Consider the following 26425-nt stretch of genomic DNA (forward strand, 5'->3'; position numbering starts at 1 on the left):
CCAGTCGCCGTGGCAACCTGCTGCCTGGGATTTGTCGAGCCCTGTACTAGTAGTAGATTTTCAAATGATAATTTGTACAAAAGTAATGAGTAGATTTGACAGCTTGACGAGCTTCATTTGAAAGTAGTTCAAAATTTAGTTTTTTAACATTTGATTTTGGATCAAATGGACATAAAACCACATACACTGTCTGAAATTTGTGCATTTGAGAATTTTCTCACCACTGCGGTTGAAAATGAACATAGATTTGACCCCACTAAAGATTAGAAAATCTTACAAACATTAGAAACTACACATTTGAACAAATTTCTACTAATAATCAGCTTTAGGATTTGGTTAACTGGTAAGAGTTAGGTTTCTAGATTAGGGTATTATGAGGAACCTAGGGCGATGCACCAAAATGTGCCAGACATACTGAATCCACAAGACACCACGTGGAGATTGTGACACTATGATAATGGAGCAATGAACTGAACTAACATGGAGAGGGGAAAAATGGAAGGCGATTGAGAACTTCAGATGAGTATAGCCTCTTTATAGCATCTTCTGTGGCAGACTATTGGTTTCGAACCTTATGATATGATTGGGACTGCGTTCTTGAGACACAGTGAAAGTGTGTGTAGCAGACAAGCCCAATTATGAAGTAGTTGAAAGGTGATTGTTCTGGAATATGGGGGATTGGCAAGATGAACCCCTATCTAGCCAAATGACAATGATGAAAATACTATTATTTCTTTCATTGTACCTACTTCTACCTATATATTCAGTATGTGGATGAACAGTAAGTACCCCATATGACTTTTAATGTATGGAGTTGTGGAACACAGATGATTGGGAACGTCGCCATATAGAAATTAAATATGTAGGGGAAACAATTAGGACTAATGCAATATGTGCTGCAAATGCAAAAACTTATGGAGATATAGCATGGAGAACTTGGCCTTTGTACAAATACGTACCTAAAGTAATTATCAGGAGATATCTGGGTATCTATATTGTCCTCTCACCATTACCTCCCTTCCAAACCTGCTCTCCTATAATAAGTGTGATGCTAGTGCTTAGTGTATAACTATGTAAATTATATTCTCATGAATGTTACAAATCACAAGCTGTGTTAATCTTTTAATGTTTTGGTACAACTTCTGGAGCCTTTTGAGGGCTAACGAGGAGGACAATAGATACATACATTACATTATATTAGAGATAGTGTTGCCTGTTTCTTTTGGCTGTCAGCTAAAGTGATCATATGGATGGGTGTAGGGGTACCCTGCTGCTTTAAGGTCACATGTCAATTAGTGGGTGGTGGGAATATTATTTATATATATATATATATTACTGAAAGTGAAGACCATTCTAAAAAGGTACTGTAGGTGCACACATCTTTCCTGCCCATCGTTAGAAAATTGTATAACTTAGGGAATATGTTTAAGGTTAGATTCACTCATGTGGGAAAACGGGGTGTTTGGCAGTGATTGTGACCCTTGATAAAAGGCTCCGTTCACATGTGAGCATTTGGAATGCAGTGTGAACATTTTGAGCAGTTTTCGGGCCATGGTTGGCTATGTGTTTACAGTAGGCCCCCCTACTACCATTAGAGCCATCTGACATGACAACATGGGCGTTGGCATTTTCTGTCAGTTTTGGTATGCAATCTATAGGTATGATAGGCATTTAGGATCCACTATATCAGTGTCTTTGTCCGGCCCTTGAGGCATTATTCCTGCCACTGGCACCAACAATGGGTCATTGTTTCTTCTACTGACCTCTAATGATGGGGCACTATTCCTCCAAATGACACCAACAATGAGGCACTATCTCTCCCACTGACACCAACTATTTTTCCCCCCTAAGACCAAAGATGGGTCATGGTTTACCCCCACTGGGCACAGATGGGTCATGGTTTGCCCCCACTGGGCACAGATGGGTCATGGTTTGCCCCCACTGAGCACAGATGGGTCATGGTTTACGCCCACTGGGCACAGATGGGTCATGGTTTGCCCCCACTGGGCACAGATGGGTCATGGTTTACTCCCACTGTGCACAGATGGGTCATGGTTTGCCCCCACTGTGCACAGATGGGTCATGGTTTGCCCCCACTGTGCACAGATGGGTCATGGTTTACCCCCACTGTGCACAGATGGGTCATGGTTTACCCTCACTGGGCACAGATGGGTCATGGTTTACCCTCACTGGGCACAGATGGGTCATGGTTTGCCCCCACTGGGCTCCCCTAAAGCCTGAAGGACAATAAACTGTCCCTTTGTTTAGAAAGTGTGGAGACCCGTGCACTATATCATCAATACAGTTTCTTTTTTTTTTTAGTTTTTTTAAGTCAGTTACACCTCTATGGTACAGTATATGGAAGTCAATCTCCCTCATGTTTCTTCAGAACTTTGGAAATAACATTTTAGTATTTGTTATTGATAGAAAACCCCCATCTGTAAGGTAGATAGCAGCAAGTATTGTAGTATCTGACATGAGACCAGGAAGGCAGCAGTGAATTATGGAGAATGAGGACAGTTCTCAGAGTTGATATAATTAATGAAGCCCCTTCACGTTTTCCGTTTCCTCCGGTTATGTCACTGTTACTGCTATTCCCGTGTTTAAAGTTTTTCTGAGTCAATATTTAGACACCGTGACACATGTGTACGAATCCAAACCAGATTTAACTGTTTCCCACATAAATCTTTAAAGCATTGCTGACTTTGTCACTTCAGGTAAATCTGGAATCTGCGAATGAAAAAAACCCCAAGGCTCGAGGACATTTTACTGCTTTGTTTACACTTTCATCTGAATTCTCTGAACTGTCTCCAGTTATAAGGGTATTCTTTTGGTCTTGATGTACAGATAGATATCTGGTGATTCCTCAGCTGTTCATCTAATAATCCAACCGTGGTTTACACTAGTCTGAGCAAGCCTCATATAAAGGGACTCTGTAGAGCAGGGGTGTCAAACTGGCGGCCCTCCAGCTGTTGCGAAACTACAAGTCCCATCATGCCTCTGCCTTTGGGAGTCATGCTTGTAACTGTCAAGTCTTGAAATGCCTCATGGGACTTGTAGTTTGGCAACAGCTGGAGGGTTGCCAGTTTGACACCCATGCTATAGAGGTTTTGGTTTTTATTAAATACATTAGTCACTGTGTCACTATTAGACCTCAGTTTATGTGCAGTGCATTTAAAATAAATCCTGTTTACTGCATCTTTAATGTGCTTACAATGAAGTTCAAGGGCAGCACACCTAAAATGCTCCTCACAGATGTGAACAGGGCTTTATTGTTTAGGACCAGTTCACACCACAAAAATGCACTCCAGATGCATTCCTAGATACATTTTTGCTTACAGTTCACACTTCGTTCCGGTGCAGTTTTGATGCAGTTTGCTATGTTCCAGTACAGTTCTGTGCAGAAAAAAATGCAGCATGTTCTACTTTTTTTTTTTGCACCTGAAACTGACTGAACTGGTATGAACTAGGGTCATTGGCATATATGGTAAACCCTATATATGCATTTTTCATGCAGAAAAAAAACGCACTGGACTCCATCTAGTATGAAAAAGCACTTAGAGCTAGTTCACACTAGATGCAGTCCAGTGCATTTTTTTTCTGCATTTCATCAACATGCGTTAACCCATGAGGACTCACAACCAAGATTATTGTTGTCTATTAAATGCAATCAAATTTCAATATATCCATCTCCATTGTGTGGTAAAATGAGTCAGCAGTAGGAAGCATTTGAATTTATTTTGAGCAGCTCTCTTTTTTTAACTTAATTACGGAGATTTTAAGATGACTTTTCAGTATAACAAAAAAATTTGTATTTTCGCATATATACAGTTGTGTTCAAAATAATAGCAGTCAGACATCACTAACCTGATCAATCACTGTTTTTGGTAGAAATGATATTTCTACATGGCAAATAATTTACTAGCAGGTGTAGTAGAGTAATAGAAATCCAACAGACCCAACAGTCATGACATGCATGCTGCTGATTCTGTGTAATTGAATCACTAATTGAAAGGGGCATGTTCAAAATAATAGCAGTGTGGAGTTCTATTAGTGAGGTCATTCATTCTTTGAAAAACAGGTGGCAATTATTGCCCTTATTTAAGGAAGGAAGGCAGCACATGTTGTACATGCTGGTTACAGTGCATTTCTCTCTGAAATTCTGAGGAAAATGGGTCGTTCCAGACATTGTTCAGAAGAACAGTGTACCTTGATTAAAAAGTTGATTGGAGAGGGGAAAACATATAAAGAAGTGCAGAAAATGATAGGCTGCTCAGCTAAAATGATCGCAAATACTTTAAAATGGCAACCAAAACCTGAAAGACGTGGAAGAAAGCGAAAAACTACCATTCGAATGGATAGAAGAATAGCCAAAATGGCAAGGACTCGGCCAACAATCAGCTCCAGGAAGATCAAAGAAGGTCTAAAGTTACCTGTGTGTACTGTTACAATTAGAAGACGCCTATGTGAAGCCAAACTATCTGCAAGAAGCCCCCGCAAAGACCCACTGTTGAAAAAAGACATGTGCTGAAGAGGTTACAGTTTGCCAAAGAGCACATTGACCGACCTAAAGAGAAATGGAGCAACATTTTGTGGACTGATGAAAGTAAGATTGTTCTTTTTGGGTCTAGTGGCCGGAGACAGTTTGTCAGACGACCCCCAAACACTGAATTCAAGCCACAGTATACTGTGAAGACAGTGAAGCATGGTTGTGCAAGCATCATGATATGGGGATGTTTCTCATACTACGATGTTGGGCCTATTTATCGCATACCAGGGATCATGGATCAGTTTGAATACATCAGAATACTTGAAGAGGTCATGCTGCCTTATGCTGAAGAGGAAATGCCCTTGAAATTGGTGTTCCAACAAGACAATGACCCCAAACACACCAGTAAACACGCAACATCTTGGTTCCAGACCAACAAGATTGACCTTATGGAGTGGCCAGCCCAATCCTCGGATCTTAATCCAATAGAAAACTTGTGGGGTGACATCAAAAATGCAGTTTCTGAGGCAAAACCAAGAAATAGAGAAGAACTGTGGAATGTAGTCCAATCATCCTGGGCTGGAATACCTGTTCACAGGTGCCAGAAGTTGGTTGACTCCATGCAACACAGATGTACAGCAGTTCTCAGAAACAGTGCTTATACAACTAAATATTAAGTGAGTCAAAGGAAAGCAAAATCTTCAACCATTTTTCAGTTTATATAGTGAATGTTTGAGTTTGTAAAGAAGAATACAAACACTGCTATTTTTTTGAACAGTCTAATATTCACTTCTCTTCAATTTTTTTAGAGGAACAACACAAATTTGATATATTTTTCTTCATGTTTTGATTTGGAATAGAATGTGTAGTGTTCCCAATGCATTTGTGTGTATGGAAATAAAAGCTATTAGAAGGATTTTGAGCTTTATTCACTTTCTTCCAACACACTGATATTATTTTGAACACAGCTGTGTATATATATATATATATATATATATATATATGTATATATATATATGTGTATACATGTGTTTCCCTTCCATGCCAGTAAAGTCCAACATTTTGTTCTGTTTTTTATTTATTTATATCCCATTTTCATCATTCACTTTGCTGTTATCGCCTTTGTGCAGAGTGTTCAAATCGGTCAGGTCTGGGTGAAAGGGAGGATGGCCAAGTGCTGGGAGTCGGAGACATGTGCTTGCTAGCAAAGCAGCTGTCTCCTTGCTAAGTAGAAGTTACAAAAACCTTTTCTTTTAATGTTGGATAGGGTAAGGTTATGACTCCTGTCAGGTTTTTATTTGCCGTCTGTGTCCCAATAGGGAGATTTACTTTCACTTCCTGTCCCATAGCTGAAACAGGAAGTAAAAGGGAAAAAAAGATGTTGCCTTTAGTTATACCGAATGTTCTGGAGGTCTGGATTAGAAGACACAAATGCACAAAGATGGAGGTTCACTATCAAATTGATTTAATATATATGCAAATAACCATAATCTGTTATTTGCTGCCATGATAAGCCTGCTGTGTTTTACTGGCACATAGAAAAATGTGCCAAGAGTGCAAACTCCAGGAGAACCTGCCCTGTGCCGGGATGCCAACACTAACAAAGCTTCATTAGTATGTGTAGCGAATTGTGAACTTCATAAAGTGTAGATTTTGATATGTTTGTTTAGATTGTGTCCCTCTTCCTTCATTCTCCTTGTGCACAGTTTCTGTCTACCTATAGAGCTCTGTGTATAAGTTACTGCCTTACCTATAGGTATCCAGGAAAGTCAGCCTTGTCATGGTGCAGTGCAGGGAGGCTGCATATGGCACAGAAGTAATATTCCGCCATCTAGTGGTTATCTACTGCAGTAAACTGTTGCACACAGGCAAAAAAGGCCACATTTGTAGCTGCATAGTGTGGGTTTTTTTTCTTTTTGGTGGTTGTTTCTATGGATCTGAACACAGGTGCATTGTTGTCTATGGGACAGTGCACACAGCCGCGTAAAGATTAGCAATACAGCAATAAATTCAGAACCTTAAAAGAAATAAAATAATTCACACATTTATCAATTATATACAGTGGATATAAAAAGTCTACACACCCCTGTTAAAATGTCAGCTTTTTGTGATGGAAAAAGTTCTGAAATTATTTATCTTTGTCTCATTTTTTACACCTTTAATGTGACCTATAAACTGTACAACTCAATTGAAAAAAAAACTGGAATCTTTTAGAGGAGAGAAGTAAACATAAAAATTAAAATAATGTGGTTGCATAAGTGTGCACACCCTCTTATAACTGGGAATGTAGCTGTGTTCAGAATTAAGCAATCACATTCAAAATCATGCTAAATAGGAGTCAGTACACACCTGCCATCAATTAAAGAGCCTCTGATTAACCCCCAAATAAAGTTCAGCTGTTCTAGTAGGTCTTTCCTGACATTTTCTTAGTTGCATCCTACTGCAAAAGCCATGGTCCGCAGAGAGCTTCCAAAGCATCAGAGGGATCTCATTGTTAAAAGATATCAGTCAAGAGAAGGGTACAAAAGAATTTCAGTGACAGTGACATTACCAAGAACTGGACGTCCCTCCAAAATTGATGAAAAGACAAGAAGAAAACTGGTCTGGGAGGTTGCCAAGAGGCCTACAGCAACATTAAAGGAGCTGCAGGAATATCTAGCAAGTACTGGCTGTGTGGTACATGTGACAACAATCTCCCGTGTTCTTCATATGTCTGGGCTATGGGGTAGAGTGGCAAGACGGAAGCCTTTTCTTATGAAGAAAAACATCCAAGCCTGGCTAAATTTTGCAAAAACACATCTGAAGTCTCCCAAAAACATGTGGGAAAATGTGTTATGGTCTGATGAAACCAAGGTTGAACTTTTTGGCCATAATTCAGAAAGATATGTTTGGCGCAAAAACAACACTGCACAGCACCAAAAGCACACCATACCCACAGTGAAGCATGGTGGTGGCAGCATCATGCTTTGGGGCTGTTTTTCTTCAGCTGGAACTGGGGCCTTAGTCAAGGTAGAGGGAATTATGAACAGTTCCAAATACCAGTCAATATTGGCACAAAGCCTTCAGGCTTCTGCTAGAAAGCTGAACATGAAGAGGAACTTCATCTTTCAGCATGACAACGACCCAAAGCATACATCCAAATCAATAAATGAATGGCTTCACCAGAAGAAGATTAAAGTTTTGGAATGGCCCAGCCAGAGTCCAGACCTGAATCCGATGGAAAATCTCTGGGGTGATCTGAAGAGGGCTGTGCACAGGAGATGTCCTTGCAATCTGACAGATTTGGAGTGTTTTTGCAAGGAAGAGTGGGCAAATATTGCCAAGTCAAGATGTGCCATGCTGATAGACTCACCCAAAAAGACTGAGTGCTGTAATAAAATCAAAAGGTGCTTCAACTAAGTATTAGTTTAAGGGTGTGCACACTTATGCAACCATATTATTTTAGTTTTTTATTTTTACTTCCCTGCACCTAAAAGATTTCAGTTTGTTGCTCAACTGAGTTGTACAGTTTATAGGTCACATTAAAGGTGGAAAAAGTTCTGAAATTCTTTCTCTTTGTCTCATTTTTTTACATCACAGAAACCTGACATTTTAACAGGGGTGTGTAGACTTTTTATATCCACTGTACAAGGTTATACGCATAAATTGCAACCCTGGCAGCTAGAACACAGTGAAGAATGGTACGCATGTGTACACATGTGCACCCTTACATGCCTGTAAGCACGTATATGTAAGGATTTTACAAAACATAACCTGCTTTTATACTTAAGATCTTTCTGCCAGCAAGATCCTACATATAAATATCAGTAAATTATTAGGTTCATGTGCAAGAGGCCTTATAGTGATATACTACAAAACTGGCTTGCAGTACCAGAATATGCTATTTTTGCACTGACTGCAATTCCTCTTCTGTTTTTAGCTTTCTAGAAAGAATCGAGCACGTCAGACAAAATGACTACACACCGACAGATCAGGTAAGCAGCCTGGCATCATTAAAACTATGTAAGCTGCTGCACTGGAAGGGCCCTCATCACATAGATGATTTCCATGTAAGCCCCGATTCACACTGATGTGACTCGTGACACATAAATTCTCATGGCAAGTCAAAATATATTCATTTTAATGGGTGCCGTCATAATCAATGCGACTCAAGTTGCAGCGACTTAAAAAGAAGTTCCTGCACTACTTTTCTGCGTCTTTGGTGCAACTTCAGTGCTATAGACTGCAATGGTAAACCACAAAAGTCAAAAGGATTGTCCTAATCTATGCGACTTTTTGATGCAACAGTATCCAACTTCAGAGGGTTTTTAACTAAAGTAACATAACATCAAAGTCGCTTCAAGTCACACTTAAAGGTCGCACGACTTTCAAGTCGCAGCAGTGTGAACCAAGCCTAAATGTTTGCATTTGAGAATATTTTTTTCATGTATCTTTAGTAATTTGTTTTACACCATTTAAATTTGGAAGTAAAAAGTGGCTTACACAATAAGGATCCTAATAACTTACTCTATAGATCATTAGGGCCTGGGTCAATGGGCTTTGGGCTTCGGTTGATATAATCTGTTTGAGACGCTTCTGAGATGATTTAGAATTCATTGTTTGTGCAGTTGATCTGCTTCAAGTGGGTTTGCCATTTTCATAGACTTTTTTTGTAACAAAAGCCCTCTGACACAGGCCCTTTAAGTCATTTCAGTATGTTTATGACATGCGTTCCAAAAGTATTGCCCTTGAATTCATTAATTTTGTAGCAATATGTTGAATTGATAATTACTATCATATCTCGCAACATTTAAAAGCTTTGTTCCCCACTGCTGACTTCATTTTGAAGCGGAGCACCGTCCAAAAGGGGAAGTTCCTCTTTAAGGCTCCCCCCTCTTCCCCGAATGGCACCTTTTTTTTTGGGGGGGGGGCAAATACCTGATTTTGACAGGTACCCGCTCCCACTTCCACTCCGACCGCCTAGGCGATAGAAAGCAGAAGTTCTCCTCCCTTACTCCCTCCCCGCAGTCTTCTGAGGCACGTGTCAGATCCCAGAAGACTGCGGGTCCATTCACAATGCACAGCGCTCACCCGGCTGTAAAGCTGCAAGCTGTCACAATTAAGATGCCAGCACTGGAGGCAGAAGACGGAAGGAAGGGACGGCTCAGGTGAGCACATCGCTGGATCCTGGGACAGTTGAGCGTTTATTAAAAGTCAGCAGCTACAGTTTTTTCGTATCTGCTGACATAATAAAAACAAAAATGGCTGAAGCTCCTTATTAAGCCCCAGTTTCTGCTCCCATCACTGAAGAATCTGAGAATGGTGACCCTCTCTCCAACAAAGAAAACCGTTAATACTATCATTTCATTATTATAGAAGTTTGTAATATTTGTGCTTTGAAAAACTTGTCTGTAACCAGTTTTATTCTTTACAGGACTTATTAAGATGCAGAGTTTTGACATCAGGGATTTTTGAAACGCGATTTCAAGTAGACAAAGTTAATTTCCAGTAAGTAAACTTTTTTTTTTTTTTTAATGCATTCCCACAGTAAGATTTTATTTCAATTAGTAAGCTTGTATCAGTAAGCTTCAAAAAACAAATCATACATCTTGCTCTTAAAACCTTTACACACAGATATGACAATTAAGGGGGAAAGAGAGACTACTGCAATTAGTTTAAAGTGAAACTTCAACCAAAACATTGGTTCTAGTTTTAGATGTAGTAGAACAGTGCAGTGCTAGTGGAAAATAGAAACAGATGAAATAAAATACACATATGATATTGAAAATTCTAGTAAAAAGTCTGTATCATGATAATCGTGCCAGGTGACTGGTAGCAATCAATGGTGGTGCTCCGTGAAGAATAGCAGAAATGCGCACTCACCAGAAAGTAAATAAATATAAGCGGTGTATATCATATCCCGAGGATCCTCATCAGAAAGGGAAAGGTCTGGTCAGAATGGACTGGTTCCATTCCTCTGGTGAAGTGCGTGAGCACGTAACGCGTAAGGAGGAGCCCGGACGTCATGATGCTACGCCGCCGGAGCCACGTGGAGGCCCGGCGGCCATCTTTGAATCTCCTAGGGTCAGTTCACTTTCTATACCTGGATGATTTATGTTTTACAAACCGCTACTTTGTTTACAATAAAGCAATTTTTCTATATTACTACACTATGGGCATCCTAGAATTTTCTATTTCATATGTGTATTTTATTTCATCTGTTTCTATTTTCCACTAGCGCTGCACTGTTCTACTATTCTGTTTATAAGCATACATTGGTTGCTTTGAGTGCACAGCTGCTGTTTTTTGGTCAGCGCTCACTTTTACTACTATTTACATAGTTTTAGATGTGCAGATGTCACTGCCCCAACTCTCCTTCTCGTCCAATCAGATAACGCTTTGCATTCATTGGGAAGGTGCAAAGTGTTCTCCAAATGGTGTCCATGCCAAGCAAGTGACCCCCCGTGTTAACTAAGCAGCAGGATAGCCTCTCAGCACGGGACCTGGAAGCAAGAGGTGATTACTGCAGTAGCTGTAACCTACTACAGTGATTTCCAACATCCACAGGGATTGGCCAGGCTTGACCAATGTAGTTATGCAAAAAAAGCCATACCTAAATTTCAGTTTATTTTTGTTTTTTTTGTTTTTCAAAAAGAACTTTACTGAAACAATTGCATATATACAAAACAGCATGTTCCAGAACGTTCAGAGTCATAAAGAGACTAGATTGTTACAATGGGGTTTCAAAGATATAGTAACCAACAGCATGCCAAGGAAGTACTAGTCAAAATCCATGCCCTACCGCAGAGTCACTGAGAATTACCCCCGCATCCTGCTGTGCACTTGAAACAGGCTACGCCTGTACATGGTAGGGTACAGTAGATATAGATACAAAGATATCAACATAATAATCTATCCATGACTAGGTCTGCTGGTCCGGTCAGCCACCTCAGACCCTATTATGTTTATCCAGACAACCCATATGTTGATAAATAACCCGCTCATATCTGAGAGTAGCACCCATATGTTCCACCCATTCTTAGAGATTAGGAGGGGAAGTGCTTTTACAATAGAGTAGAGACCGTCCCCCCTCTCAAACTGGTCCGTCACCACCTCATCGGCTCTAAAACACATTAGGATCCAGAGTAAAGGTAGTTTGGAATGCTTGATTACTGGCATTAAGAACGGCCTCCCAGTATCTGTGCAATTTCAGACAGTGCCATTACGAGTATCAGAGTGCCATGATCCCTGCTACATATGGGACATAGTGATTCTTTAAGGATGCCCATTTGTAATTGTTTGAAAGGGGTGTAGTGTACCCTCAACAGTATATATTACTGGGACAAGCGTTGAGATGTATTTAAGGAGCTATGTGCACTGCTTTAAGAGCCATCTCCCATTGCTCACCAGGCAAAACTTCAGCTTCAGATTTCTGAATTCAGAATGATTGTTAAAGATAGCATTCAAATGATTTCAGCAAAATAGAGATTTGGGTTACACATTTTACTGTCACTGTATACTGCTCAATCAGACCTGCCATGTATATTTTCCATCATTTTTTATAATGCTGACATTATGCAATGATTTCCAGACAGTTCATGTTTCAATAATTAAGATCTTTTTATAATAGAAGCTCATTTGATTATTGTCACCATGATAGGTGCCAATTAGGGATTTTTGATAACAACATGGAAAATACAAACATCTCATTACAATGTGATGTCCACAACATTCAATCTGATTTTCTGTTTCACCTTCTAATCTACTCACAAAGTAGTAGCTTTTACCTGATTGGTTGTTATGTGCAACACAAATAATTGACAAAGACACAAGAATCTTAGAACATTGACTGTTCTTTCCTTCTGATAATGTATTATATCTTTCCTTTTTACAGTATGTTTGATGTAGGAGGGCAAAGAGATGAGAGAAGAAAGTGGATCCAATGTTTTAATGGTAAGGTCACAGCTGATTTCATAGAGAATGAAGCTCAAACTGCATATCCAACTTTTCATCCATAAAATGTATTGTATTTTCCGGCGTATAAGACGACCCCCTACTTTTCCTGTTAAAAAATAGGGTTTGAGCTATACTCGCCGTATAAGACTACCCCTCTTCCAACGCACACCAAATAAAAATGAAAAAACATCAGATTTGATTTCAATATGGTATGCTATTTCAGTATGGTATTCCAATGATGGGGTGCTATTCCTCCCACTGACACCAATGATAAGGCACTACTCCTCCCACTGACACCAATGATGGGGCACTATTTCATCCACTGACACCAATGATGGGGCACTATTCCTCCCACTGACACCAATGATGGGGCACTATTCCTCCCACTGACACCAATGATGGTGCCCCATCATTAGTGTCAGTGTGTGAGGAATAGTGCCCCATCATTAGTCAGTGGGAGGAATAGTGCTCCCTCATTAGTCAGTGGGAGGAATAGTGCTCCCTCATTAGTCAGTGGGAGGAATAGTGCCCCATCATTGGTGTCAGTGGGAAGAATCGTGCCCGATCATTGGTGTCAGTGGGAGGAATAGTGTCCCATCATTAGTGTCAGTGGGAGGAATAGTGCCCCATCATTGGTATCAGTGGGAGGAATAGCGGCCCATCATTGGTATCAGTGGGAGGAATAGCACCCCATCATTGGTGTCAGTGGGAGGAATAGCGCCCCATCATTGGTGTCAGTGGGAGGAATAGCGCCCCATCATTGGTGTCAGTGGGAGAAATTGCGCCCCATCATTGGTGTCAGTGGGAGGAATAGCGCCCCATCATTGGTGTCAGTGGGAGGAATAGCGCCCCATCATTGGTATCAGTGGCAGGAATTGCGCCCCATCATTGGTGTCAGTGGGAGGAATTGTGCCCCATCATTGGTGTCAGTGGGAGGAATTGCGCCCCATCATTGGTGTCAGTGGGAAGAATAGTGCCCCATCATTGGTGTCAATGGGGAGGAGGAATAGTGCCCCATCGTTGGTGTCAGTGGGGAGAAGTAGTGCTCCATCATTGGTGTCAGTGGGAGGAATAGTGCCCCATCATTGGTATCAGTGGGGAGAATAGTGCCCCATCGTTGGTATCAGTGGGAGGAATAGTGCCCCATCATTGGTGTCAGTGGGGGAGGAATAGTGTCCCATCATTGGTATCAGTGGGGAGAATAGTGCCCCATCGTTGGTGTCAGTGGGGAGGAGGAATAGTGCCCCATCATTGGTATCAGTGGGGAGAACAGTGCCTCATCGTTGGTGTCAGTGGGGGAGGAACAGTGCCTCATCGTTGGTGTCAGTGGGGGAGGAACAGTGCCTCATCGTTGGTGTCAGTGGGGGAGGAACAGTGCCTCATCGTTGGTGTCAGTGGGGGAGGAACAGTGCCTCATCGTTGGTGTCAGTGGGGGAGAGGAGCGGCTGCTCCTTCTTCCAGTTCGGCCGCTCGATTTTCGCGGGGCCGCTCGGCTCCGCCTCCTCGCCGGTGATTGGTCGTCTGTGTGCCTTTCCAGTGCTGGCGCCCAATCACCGGTGAGGAGGCGGAGCCGAGCGGCCGCGTGACCATCGAGCTGCCGAACTGACCGGGACCGGAGCCAGGTAAGGTACAGCAGCCCCTCTGCCCACCCCTGTACTTAGTGTCCGTTGGAGGAGGAGGGGGGGCAGCGCCGCACTGCCCCTCGAAAAAGTGCCGCCCTGACACCCGGCTCGCACCGGCGTATAAGACGACCCCCGACTTTTCAGAAGATTTTCAGGGGTTGAAAAGTCGTCTTATACGCCGGAAAATACGGTATATAGTGCCAAAGTTGTACATGGATGATAACGACTGAAAAATCAGTGAAGTATTGATCTGAACCTGGGAATTTCCAATCAGTTGCTTACCACTTCATGTCCTATAGTATACATGGCTGAAGGTTACAGTTGATCTGAAAGCTTGGACTTTTAGTGCACAGCAAAGTTTTTGCAATAAGGCTGTATACAATACACAAGTGTATGTGTGTGAGCATATATAGATATATATAGTGGATATAAAAGGTCTACACACCGCTCTTAAAATGTCAGGTTTCTGTGATGTAAGAAAATCAGATAAATAATTTCAGAACTTTTTCCACCGTTAATGTAACCTATAAACTGTGCAACTCAGTTGAACAACAAACTTTTGTGTAGATTTTTATATCCACTGTACATACTATATCTACACACACACTTAAAAAGTGAGGATATTGTGCAGTAATTGACTTCAAATGTGATCTGACCCTCATCGAAGTCATAAGAAAGACAAGGCACTGCAAAATGCTGGATACATTTTGGTGATGTACAGTGAGGAACAGAAGTATTTGAACACCCTGCGATTTTGCAAGTTCTCCCACTTAGAAATCATGGAGGGGTCTGAAATTCACATTGTAGGTGCATTCCCACTCTGAGAGACAGAATTAAAAAAAAATTCAGGAAATCACATTGTATGATTTTTAAAGAATTTATTTGTCTTGCACTGCTGAACATAAGAAACAGCAAGAATTCTGGCTCTCAAAGACCTGTTACTGTGCCTTTAAAAAGTCCACCTCTACTCCACTCATTAATCTAACTTAGTAGCATCTGTCTGAGCTCTTTAAAGACACCTGTCCACCCCACAGTCAGATGCCAACTACTACCATGGGCAAGACTAAAGAGCTGTCAAAGGACACCAGAGACAAAAGTTCTTGATTGAAAAAGCAAGTTACCTTTACTTTTAGTTAAATGGAAACTTTTTAGGTTAGGACGGCGAAAGAGGTTTGAAGTTTTTTTTGGCCTTCTAATGTACAAAACAGTTTTAGCTCATCTCTATTTTAGGTTGCTTTGCATGAGCCGCCTGTTTCAGGTAACACCACATCAGTTCTATATGTTTATATGCAAAAGAAAAACGTCTGAAGAGCACAATAAGTCCAAGACCACACCGGAATTGTCTTCATAGAAATCTTCACCCTTCCCAAGCCCTTTTGCGGTTCCTAAAAAAAGTGGATTGTCTTTGTTGTGGACCCAGCTATCTAGGCTAAAAAGTTAAACCATTCCTGTAAACGATAACCCAATATTTAAAGTAATTGTAAGGTTTTTTTTTTAATTAACAAACATATCATAATTGCCTGCTCTGTGCAATGATCTTGCACAGAGCAGCCCCGATTCTCCTCTTCTAGGGTCCCTCGCCAGAACTCCTGGCTCCTCCTCTTCTCCGTGTACCACCAGGAAACTGCTTCATATAGGGCACATATGCAGGCTTGACCCCAAGCTGGGCTATGAGTGTCTATAGACACACACAGTGCAGTTTGGCCCAGCCCCCTGCTCCCTCATCACTGATTTGATTGACAGCAGCAGGAGCAATTGGCTCTTGTTGCTCTCACTGAGTCCATTGAGGAGGGAGAGAGCAGTGCTGCTTCTCTGGGGTACAGCACTGGAATGAGATCTTGATCAGGTAACTGGAGGGGAGAGCTGACAATAGAACGTTTTTTTTTTTACCTTAATGCAGAGAATGCATGAATGTTAAAAGCCTTCAGCCTTTACAACCACTTTAAAGACCCTGTGAATAAAAGGCTGGAAGCCCTTTTCAAGACCTTTTGCAGGCCTGCCCTGAAACCTGTAATTGTAGCCATGTTGATCTGCCAGACTTTAGCTGTCTTGTCCAAGGGCGTGTCTCGGAATCCTGGTTCTATCCTGATCGATCCTTATGTCTTCCAACAACTGAAGCTCTTGCTTATGATCCTGCTCCATTGCATTGATGAGCTATGGGATATTATTTGTCAAATATCCAGAATGAGATTTCTTTCGCTATACTCGTGGAGGACCCTCTGGTGTACTTCATGGTCTGCTGAACTTAAGTGCAAGAAGCACTGCATATGCACTCTGATGGAAAGTGTCTCTTTGGCAAATCCCTGGAAAAGTATTCTTTCTTCAGAAAGAAAGTAAAATTTCCGTCTGGGAAACCGCTTCTTCTGAGCCTACGAAGGGTTTATTTGTTTTCTTCCAGGCTTTCAAGGCATTGTGTACTCTGTTCTGTCTTAGGGTCTAGACCTCCAAGTCCTCCAGTTACACAAACAAGTCCTCCTCGTAATGAAGAACACCCCCAGGTTTCAAAGATGGTCTTTGCAGCCATTTTGTTCTAAGATGATTAGGATGTTTGGATCTAGAGCATGGTATCTAGAAGGCTACAAGCTGGAATTTTGGTCTCTACCTCCACTCTGCTTCATGTTGTCACACTTACCAATGTCCCTGCACAGACTGGCAGACGTGCAAATCGCTCATCTCGCAGGAGGTCATTGCTGTTTAAAAAAATGGTTCCAAGACTTCTGTTCAAAGTTTTTCATTGTTCCCAAGGAGAAGAGGGACATCTAGCCTATACTGTATCTGAAGGGGGGGAGGGACTCCAAGCTTCTGTTGACCTTAAGGATGACTACTTACATGTACCCAATGTACCAAGAGGTACTGTTTTACAGTGAGATTGCAACATTACACATTTTTTACTCTTCCCTTTGGTCTGTACACTACCTATGCAGCCCCATATGCCCAATTCTACTCCAGAATGTTGCAACGTAACATGCTAGCTGCATGAAACAGGAGAGCTCAGTCTCGTGACCTGCAGTACCAGACTTTCCCTGACATAGTGGGTTATGAGTCCAGCACTGGAGTTGAGGAAGCCCTTCCTCCCACTGGTCTAGAAAGGTTCTAATGAGAGATGTCAGCCTATCAGGCTGGGGAGAAGTACAAGTAGTTTGTCGCCAGGAAAAGCTTTTCTCCTAATCGGTATCCTGGAGATCAAAGGTTGTCCTGCAGTCCTGGATCTCTCCACTGCAAGATCATCCAACCCAGATTCAGTTGTTCAGTGCCACAATAGTGGCATACGTCAACCATCAAGGGGGAACTAGAAGCCTCGCAGCTGAACGAGAAGCCAACAAATTCTGACTTCAGCAGAATAGCACATTGTGGTGCTGTTTGACATGCACATTCAGACATGGACAGTTGGCATGCAGACTTTCCCAGTCATCAATGTATGGACTCAGGAGTGTGGTCTATTCACTTTGAGTTGTTTGTAGAACTATGTTGCAGACTTTCAGGTTTAACAACAAACTGACCAAGGTGGTCCCCAGGTCCAGGGATCCTCTGCATCCTTTGCAGTGAATGCTCTGGTGACTCTGGGATCAGTTCAGTCTGATCTATGCCTTCCCTGCTCTTAAGTTTCTCTCTCATCTACTTCGCACGATCGAGATGTAGGGTATTCCCCTGATTTTCATTTCATTGAACTGGCCAGAAGAACGTAGTACTTGGACCTTGTCAGACTTCTGGCAGGCTCTCAGTGGGTCCTCCCAGTTCGTCTGGATCTTCTGCTGTAATGATTGAATTGTCACCTTGCTTCTCAGATTACTGGCAATGAAGGCCTGTTGAAGCCCAGGTTCTGAGGGACTGTGGTTATCCCTATGCTCTTGAAAGCTAGGAATCGACTTCCAGTAAAGTACCATTGCACCTAGAAAGCATATTTCTCTTGGTGCGAGGCAAAAAAGTGTCAACCCCAAAAGTACTCCATGGGACAAATCCTGTCTTTTCTCCAGTCTAGTCTGGAACAGCTTTTGGCCTTATCAAAGGTCAAGTTTTTTTTCTCCAGAGACTGCTTGATTCGCACTCCTTAGTGAAGGCTTTGTGTCACTTACATTATTCTTCCTGTGGGTTCCCCAGTGACTCCATTGGGTTTCAGTCTTTAAGCTTAATAGGGATATTTCTCTACCCTTACTTACAATGTTGCTTTTCCCATTGCCATTACTTCCATGCGGAGGGTTTCTGAATTAGCGGTCTTGTAAGGAAACATTTCTTGTGCTACACCAAGACTAGGTTTTCTGAGTTCCAAGCCTGGATGTGTTATATGCTGTTCAGATTATCTCTCAGATACAGCTTCCCTATGATAGTCCGACTCTTTTTGTACATTCTGAAGGTGTCCATAAAAGGCAAAATTTATCATTCAAGCTTGTTCTCCCAGGTACAAAGTCTGTTCATTTCCTGTTACGGGTCTCTTCTAGGTCAGTCAGTGCCTTTTTTGCTTTTCAGCATCAGGCGTCTTTGTAAGGTTGCCACCTGGTCTTGTGTTCACAGGTTCATGTAGATGGATGTCTAAGTCCTTAGCTGATGCTGACTTTAATCATAAGTTTCTTGAGGCAGCTCTGTAATCTGATGACTCTCCCCCCCCCCCCCCCCCCAATAAGCTGCTGGATTTTGTAGTCACATTGGCCTTCTTTGACTGTATGGTGCACCCTTAGGTGGGGCTACGTAGGGACATCCCTATGTACCTGACTACTTCTCTAGTGTCACAATTTATACAGTTAAGAAAATAGAATATTTGCCTTACCGTAAAATCCTTCTCTTGGAATGATTCATGGTACCCTTTCCTGTTTCTTATGATCCACTCTTATTTTTGCTTGCTAGAAAATTGAGGCATGCTGAGAGGTGGAGGGGTTATTCTGACCTGTTCTTACAGCTCTTGTTTGCCAGTGTCCATTCTCCTGAAGACAGCTGAATATCACTGTGTACTTAACAAATTCTCCTATGTCCCATAATGTACTCCACAATTTATAATGTACTCACAGAATTTTAAAGTGATTGCAAGTCATTTTTTGTTCCTAAAATAAAAAAGAGGTTTACACCCTGTTCCAAATTATTATGCATATTCTATTTAAGTGTCACAAAGATGAAATATTTTGTTTTTCAGTTTAACTAATGGAGAGCATTGTGTGTCAGGGCTCTTTTGATCACTGAAAACAATCTCGGACACCTGTGATAATTAGATTGGCAGGTGAGCCCAATTTAAGGAAAAACTACTAAAGGACGGTGTTCCACATTATTAAGCAGAGCACCATTTTAAAGCAATATGGGGAAGAAAAAGGATCTCTCTGCTGCCAAAAAGAGTGAAATAGTTCAATGCCTTGGACGAGGTATGAAAACATTAGATATTTCACGAAAACTTAAGTGTGATCATCGCACTATCAAGAGATTTGTGGCTGATTCAGAGCACAGACGGGTTCGTGCAGATAAAGGCACCTTGAGGGAGATTTCTGCCAGATCCATGCATCGGATCAAGAGAGCAGCTGCTAAAATAGCTGCTGGTGTCTCTGGAGTCCCATGGACATCAAGGTGTAGAGTCCTCCAGAGTCTTGCAACTGTGCATAAACCTTGTATTCGGCCACCACTAACCAATGCTCACAAGCAGAAACAGCTGCATTGGGAAGAAGACTAATACTTGAAGACTAATTTTCACTAATTTTCAAAGACTAACAGTCCTGTTCACTGATGAGTGCCATGCAACCCTGGATGGTCCAGATGGATGGAGTAGTGGATGGTTGGTGGACGGCCACCCTGTTTCAACAAGGCTGCAACGTCAGCAAGGCGGTGGTGGAGTCATGTTTTGGGCCGGAATCATGGGAACAGAGCTGGTCGGCCCCTTTAGGGTCCCCGAAGGTGTAAAGATGACCTCTACAAAGTATGTGGAGTTTATAACTGACCACTTTCTTCCCTGGTACAGAAGGAAGAACTATGCTTTCTGTAATAAAATCATCTTCATGCATGACAATGCACCATCTAATGCTGCAAAGAATACCTCTGCATCAATGGCTGCTATGGGGATAAAAGGAGGGAAAGTCATGGTGTGACCTCCATCCTCCCCTGACCTCAATCCTATTGAGAACCTTTAGAGCATCCTCAAGCAAAAGATCTATGAGGGTGGGAGGCAGTTTACATCCAAACAGCAGCTCTGGGAGGCTATTCTGACATCTTGCAAACAAATTCAAGCAGAAACTGTCCAAAAACTCACAAGTTCAATGGATGCAAGACTTGTGAAGCTGCTATCAAATAAGGGTTCCTATGTTACAATGTAACGTGACCTGTTAAAATATTTAAAAAGTTAAAATGTTGTTAAAAGTTTGATTGAAATAGCTTTTAATTTCAGTAAATATGCTGCAAACACAACAAATGACAATTTTCAGTTCTTTACAACCTATAAAATGTTTTGAAACTTACTGTGGGTAATAATTTGGAACAGTGCATTGGAAGTGTTTTATGTTTTAAAAAACTACTGTTATCATTAGGAGGTTTGTTCAATAAAATTTGAATTGTACCCTTAATAGTTGATAACATGAGAATTATGCTGACTGTTATTTACATCAATTATTTAGGTAAATGAGAAAAATGTCATTTGCATAATAATTTGGAACAGGGTGTATACTTACCTGCTCTGTACAATGGTATTGCACAGAGCAGCCTCTCACCTCCTCTTCTAGGGTCCCCCACTGGCATTGCCCATTCCTCTTTTGTGTGTGCCCCCATAGCAAACCCTTTGGTTGCTTTCTGTAGATGGGCACAGCGCTGGATCAAGAGAAGGCTCAGGTACTTAGGAAGTTTTTGGGGGGAGAGGGAGGAAAAGGCAGTAGAATATTTTGTACTTCAATGCAGGGAATACTTTCAAGTGTTACTAAGCCCACAACAGTAAAATCAGTCTGTATATGCAGTAAATCATGCTTGTTTTGCTCACTGTGCAACCTAAGGGGTTAATCCTCTGCATTGTGTAAAAACGCTGTTTGACCCTGACTTCTCTGATCCTCCCCTTCTTCCATTGTCCCCCTCTTATCTCCTGATAAGACATATCATGTGGAGTCACTCTGCACATGCTCAGTGTAGTGTGTATTGCTAGAGAAGTTTTTGGGTTTTTTTCTTGGGAAAGTGCATGTGGTCAGCACAGGGCCAATCAGCACTGTCCAGACAGAGGTCAGGGGTTCTACATCCACCTAGAGCAGAATGGAAACTTTTCTTACAAGTTTTAGCATGCGCTCTGCTGGACACTGATAGAAGTCACAAGACTGCTCTAACTGCTGATGAAAAAAGGTATTTAGCAGTTTATATTTACTAAAATAATTGCATTTCCATGTTCTGTGTACTGTGGGAGACCAGATATAGTGAATGCAGGGTCCTGGGTTTAGTAACACTTTAAGGTAAGTCGAAAACTCCAGGTTTTTTTTCACATTTGGTCACTCTGTGGTTCAGGATGATTTAGAAATTGTTTCTTTGAGTCCCCTTCTCCATAACTTTTTATAAGCTGTGCAGTAATTTTGTACAGTGTGTTCCTATTGTATCGGTTAGTGTTCTTGTGTAAATTTCAGGACGGCATATATCTCCACCTAGTGCTCAGAATATATATTTTTTATTTGTAATGACAAAGAGCTATCCAGTTTTAGTTCATTGCCCCACATGACTCATTTTATGGACATACTGTATGTAAAATCTGTGAGTCTGTCAGATCATTCTGATTTTGTTTTTATTATGAGAAAGATTAAAATCTAATAGTCCGTAGAAGCCAAATGTGCAGAAATCCAGACATTTTCTAAGTTCTCACCGTGTCTTTTTGCAACTAATTGTACATTTATGTATATCTAAAATGTCTAACTCCTTGTTGCCAGTTCTTGAGGCTGGACAATATTCTAGAAAAGATGACTTTTTATGGATGTTTGTTTTGTATATACAATTAATTATTTTTAATAGCAACATGTCCTGCTTAAGTGAAAAATACATATTTGAGTTTTAGGGCATTTTAAAATATAGTGTGCTTTATACTTCTAGAGTGTGGTTACACAAGGCTGACCTTGTATGACATTTTTGGCACTGCTGATTTTATTCATTTTACGTGACAGTGAATTATCAACACAATTCATTTTTAACACTTGGGCAAACATTTTGGCACTTTGTAACATTATAAGCTGTTCCAATATCTTAGTCCTTGAAAAAACATCTGTGGTGCTCAGAACTAATGGGTGCACTTCAATAGGTGTAGACACCCGGTTTGCTTTTATGTAAATGATGCTGGTAAATGACAAATTGTATCTTTCTGTTCTCTTCTAGATGTCACAGCTATCATTTTTGTAGTTGCCAGTAGCAGCTACAATATGGTCATACGGGAAGACAATAACACAAACAGACTACGAGAAGCACTGGACCTGTTCAAAAGTATCTGGAACAACAGGTATAGTGAAAAGATTCCTTTAGGATCACCTGGGCACTTCCAGGGTCTCACACACAGATAATCTTTTCATAGTATTTAGTTGGGGACCTGGAATACTTAAATGAACAGGATATCATCAGGTCAGTGGCGTTGACCTACATAAAACAAAAGTCCCAGTTCTAAGTTAAGTCAGGTTTGTTTCCCATAATTATAAGGCACTCACAAAACCATTGGTACAGGCCTTGCCCGAGAAGAGACCTAATGTCCTTGTCACACTCACAGGGCCTGTCTGGTTGGATGCCAGTTTGTCCGCAATTATATTTGTATTTGAGAAGAAAATTGGAGTATGAAAACATGCTAATATGAGCAGAGTGCACAAACTCTATGCAGAGGGTGTCTGTAGCCCAAGGTGGACCATTCAGGAGGGATTAGTATTTAAAAGATATGGTATAAACCTGCAAGATATACAAACTTACAAGCTGTCTTTTGTATATCAAGAATGGATTGGCTAAATATTTGGGTGAACTAGAAACCCCCTCCCCAATAACAAGGTGAATGCAAACTCAGCGTGTTTCAAACTATGGCCTGGGTGTGTCTACTTGATGAAGTAAGTATGACCTTGCTAGCAATGCTTCACTTTCAACCCAGACTGTACTTGACACTTTGGGGTTTACTTACTAAAGCTAGAGAGTTCACAATTAGGCTCACTTCAGCTTCTAACCAATCAGCTTCTAACCTCAGCTTGTTCAATTAAGCTTTGGCAATAAAACCTGGAAGCTGATTGGTTTCTATGCAGAAGCGAGCCTGATTTTGCATTCCCCAGCTTTAGTAAATAAACCCCTTCCTGTCTAGTCGGTCATTTTAGAAACTGTAGTCAGGAATTCTTGAGACAATAAAATTGAATGCATTTTTTTTATGCGTGAGATCTAAAATGTAACAGAAAAGGTTGCAGTTTGCTGTTTGGCCACTTGGTGTCAGCAGACCTCAGATAATCGAATCCTGAGGACTTTCTAACAAGGGAAATGATTGCAGTTCACAGGAAAGTATTTTAGCTTGCAGAAGTATGCAGCCCCTTGGCCAATCCAGTCACATTAACGAATAATAAATTGTGTGTTTATTTTATTTTGAAGACCTCATATAAATTGTTATGATTTTCTACAGGTTGTCCTGGTTAGCTGACTCAAACAGGTTAAAGGAAAACCCACCAGCATAATGCTGCTGCTGGTGTAAGCAGAGTTTATGTGCACAGGTACAGTGGGGCTAAAAAGTATTTAGTCAGCCACCAATTGTGCAAGTTCTCCCACTTAAAAAGATGAGAGAGGCCTGTAATTGGCATCATAGGTAGACCTCAACTATGAGAGACAAAATGAGAAACAAAATCCAGACAATCACATTGGCTGATTTGGAAAGAATTTATTTACAAATTACGGTGGAAAATAAGTATTTGGTCAATATCAAAAGTTCATCTCAATACTTTGTTATATATCCTTTGTTGGCAATGATAGAGGTCAAACGTTTCCTGTAAGTCTTCACAAGGTTGGCACACACTGTTGCTGGTATGTTGGCCCATTCCTCCATGCAGATCTCCTCTAGAGCAGTGATGTTTTGGGGCTGTCGCTGGGCAACACGGACTTTCAACTCCCTCCAAAGGTTTTCTATGGGGTTGAGATCTGGAGACTGGCTAGGCCACTCCAGGACCTTGAAATGCTTCTTACGAAGCCGCTCCTTCGTTGCCCGGGCGGTATGTTTGGGATCATTGTCATGTTGGAAGACCCAGCCACGTTTCATCTTCAATGCCCTTGCTGATGGAAGGAGGTTTGCACTCAAAATCTCACGATACATGGCCACATTCATTCTGTCCTGTACATGAATCAGTCGTCCTGGTCCCTTTGTGGAGAAACAGCCCCAAAGCATGATGTTGCCACCCCCATGCTTCACAGTAGGTATGGTGTTCTTTGGATGCAACTCAGCATTCTCTCTCCTCCAAACACGACGAGTTGTGTCTCTACCAAACAGTTCTATTTTGGTTTCATCTGACCATATGACATTCTCCCAATCCTCTTCTGGATCATCCAAATGCTCTCTAGCAAACTTCAGACGGACCCGGACATGTACTGGCTTAAGCAGGGGAACACGTCTGGCACTGCAGGATCCGAGTCCCTGGCGGCGTAATGTGTTTCTGATGGTAGCCTTTGTTACGTTGGTCCCAGCTCTCTGCAGGTCATTCACTAGGTCCCCCCGTGTGGTCCTGGGTTTTTTGCTCACCGTTCTTGTGATCATTTTGACCCCACGGCGTGAGATCTTGCATGGAGCCCCAGATTGAGGGAGATTATCAGTGGTCTGGTATGTCTTCCATTTTCTAATTATTGCTCCCACAGTTGATTTGTTCACACCAAGCTGCTTGCCTATTGCAGATTCAGTCTTCCCAGCCTGGTGCAGGTCTACAATTTTGTTTCTGGTGTCCTTCGACAGCTCTTTAGTCTTCACCATAGTGGAGTTTGGAGTGTGACTGTTTGAGGTTGTGGACAGGTGTCTTTTATACTGATAACAAGTTCAAACAGGTGCCATTGATACAGGTAATGAGTGCAGGACAGAGGAGCCTCTTAAAGAAGAAGGTACAAGTCTGTGAGAGCCAGAAATCTTGCTTGTTTATAGGTGGCCAAATACTTATTTTCCACCATAATTTGCAAATAAATTCTTTCCAAATCAGCCAATGTGATTGTCTGGATCTTTTTTCTCATTTTGTTTCTCATAGTTGAGGTCTACCTATGATACCAATTACAGGCCTCTCTCATCTTTTTAAGTGGGAGAACTTGCACAATTGGTGGCTGACTAAATACTTTTTTGCCCCACTGTATATAAAATATATACACTGCTCAAAAAAATTAAAGGGACACTTTTTAATCAGAGTATAGCATCAAGTGAATTAAACTCCTGGGATATTGATCTGGTCCATTAAGTAACAGAGGGGGTTGTTAATCAGTTTCAGCTGCTTTGGTGTTAATGAAATTAACAACAGGTGCACTAGATGGGTAACAATGAGATGACCTCCAAAACAGGAATGGTTTTACAGGTGGAGGACACTGACAGTCTCAAGAGCATGGAGGAGATTCCAGGAGACAGGCAGTTAGTCTAGGAGAGCTGGACAGGGCCATAGAAGGTCCTTAACCCATCAGCAGGACCGGTATCTGCTCCTTTGTGCAAGGAGGTACAGGATGAGCAATGCCAGAGCCCTACAAAATTACCTCCAGCAGGCCACTGGGGCACTATTTCTCCTATTGGCACCAATCATGGGGCAGTATTTCTCCTATTGACACAAATCATGGGGCTCTATTTCTCCCATTGACACCAATGATGGGGCACTATTCCTTCTATTGACAATGATGGGACACTATTTCTCTTATTGAAACCAAAGATGGGACACTATTCTTCCCCCTAATAGCAATGATGGGACACTATTCCTTCCCCTAATACCAATGATGGGGCATTGTTTACTCCCACTGACACCAGGACATATTCTTCTCCCACTGGCCACAATCCAGCCTCTCTAAAGTTTGAAGGACAGTAAACTGGCCCTTTGTTTGGAAAGTTTGGAGACCCTTGGGCTAGACAATGGCACCCTGACTGCCATAAGGTATCGGGATGAAATCCTAGGACCCATTGTCAGACCCTATTGCTGGTGCAGTGGGGCCTGGCTTCCTCCTGGTGCACAACAATGCCCAACTTCATGTGGTGAGAGTATGCAGGCATTTTCTGGAGGATGAAGGAATTGATACCATTGAATGGCCCCCCACACTCGCTGACCTAAATCCAGTAGAACACCTCTGGATTATCATGTTGCAGTCCATCCGACACCATCAGGTTGCACCTCAGACTGTCCAGGAGCTCAGTGATGCCCTGGTCCAGATCTGGGAGGAGCATGCCCCGACATTGTCAGGCATGCATAGAAGCACATGGGGACCATACGGTGCAATTAGCCAA

The 26425-nt window shown here is 41.8% G+C and overlaps 1 protein-coding gene across 2 annotated transcripts in view; it reads left to right on the top strand.

Moving 5' to 3' along the window:
* Positions 1-26425, top strand: part of GNAL (G protein subunit alpha L) — a 357841-nt gene that overhangs the window by 314173 nt on the left and 17243 nt on the right. For both annotated transcript variants that reach the window (XM_089671021.1, XM_089671023.1), the window contains exons 6-9: positions 8409-8463; positions 9903-9976; positions 12363-12421; positions 22345-22465. In XM_089671021.1, the coding sequence (XP_089527147.1) occupies positions 8409-8463; positions 9903-9976; positions 12363-12421; positions 22345-22465 (309 nt within the window). The remainder of the gene's footprint in view (positions 1-8408; positions 8464-9902; positions 9977-12362; positions 12422-22344; positions 22466-26425) is intronic.

The sequence above is a fragment of the Staurois parvus genome, unplaced genomic scaffold, assembly GCF_062004578.1.
Source record: "Staurois parvus isolate SC_StPar_1 unplaced genomic scaffold, SC_StPar_1.0 ptg000097l, whole genome shotgun sequence".
In the NCBI taxonomy this organism is placed as follows: Eukaryota; Metazoa; Chordata; class Amphibia; order Anura; family Ranidae; genus Staurois; species Staurois parvus.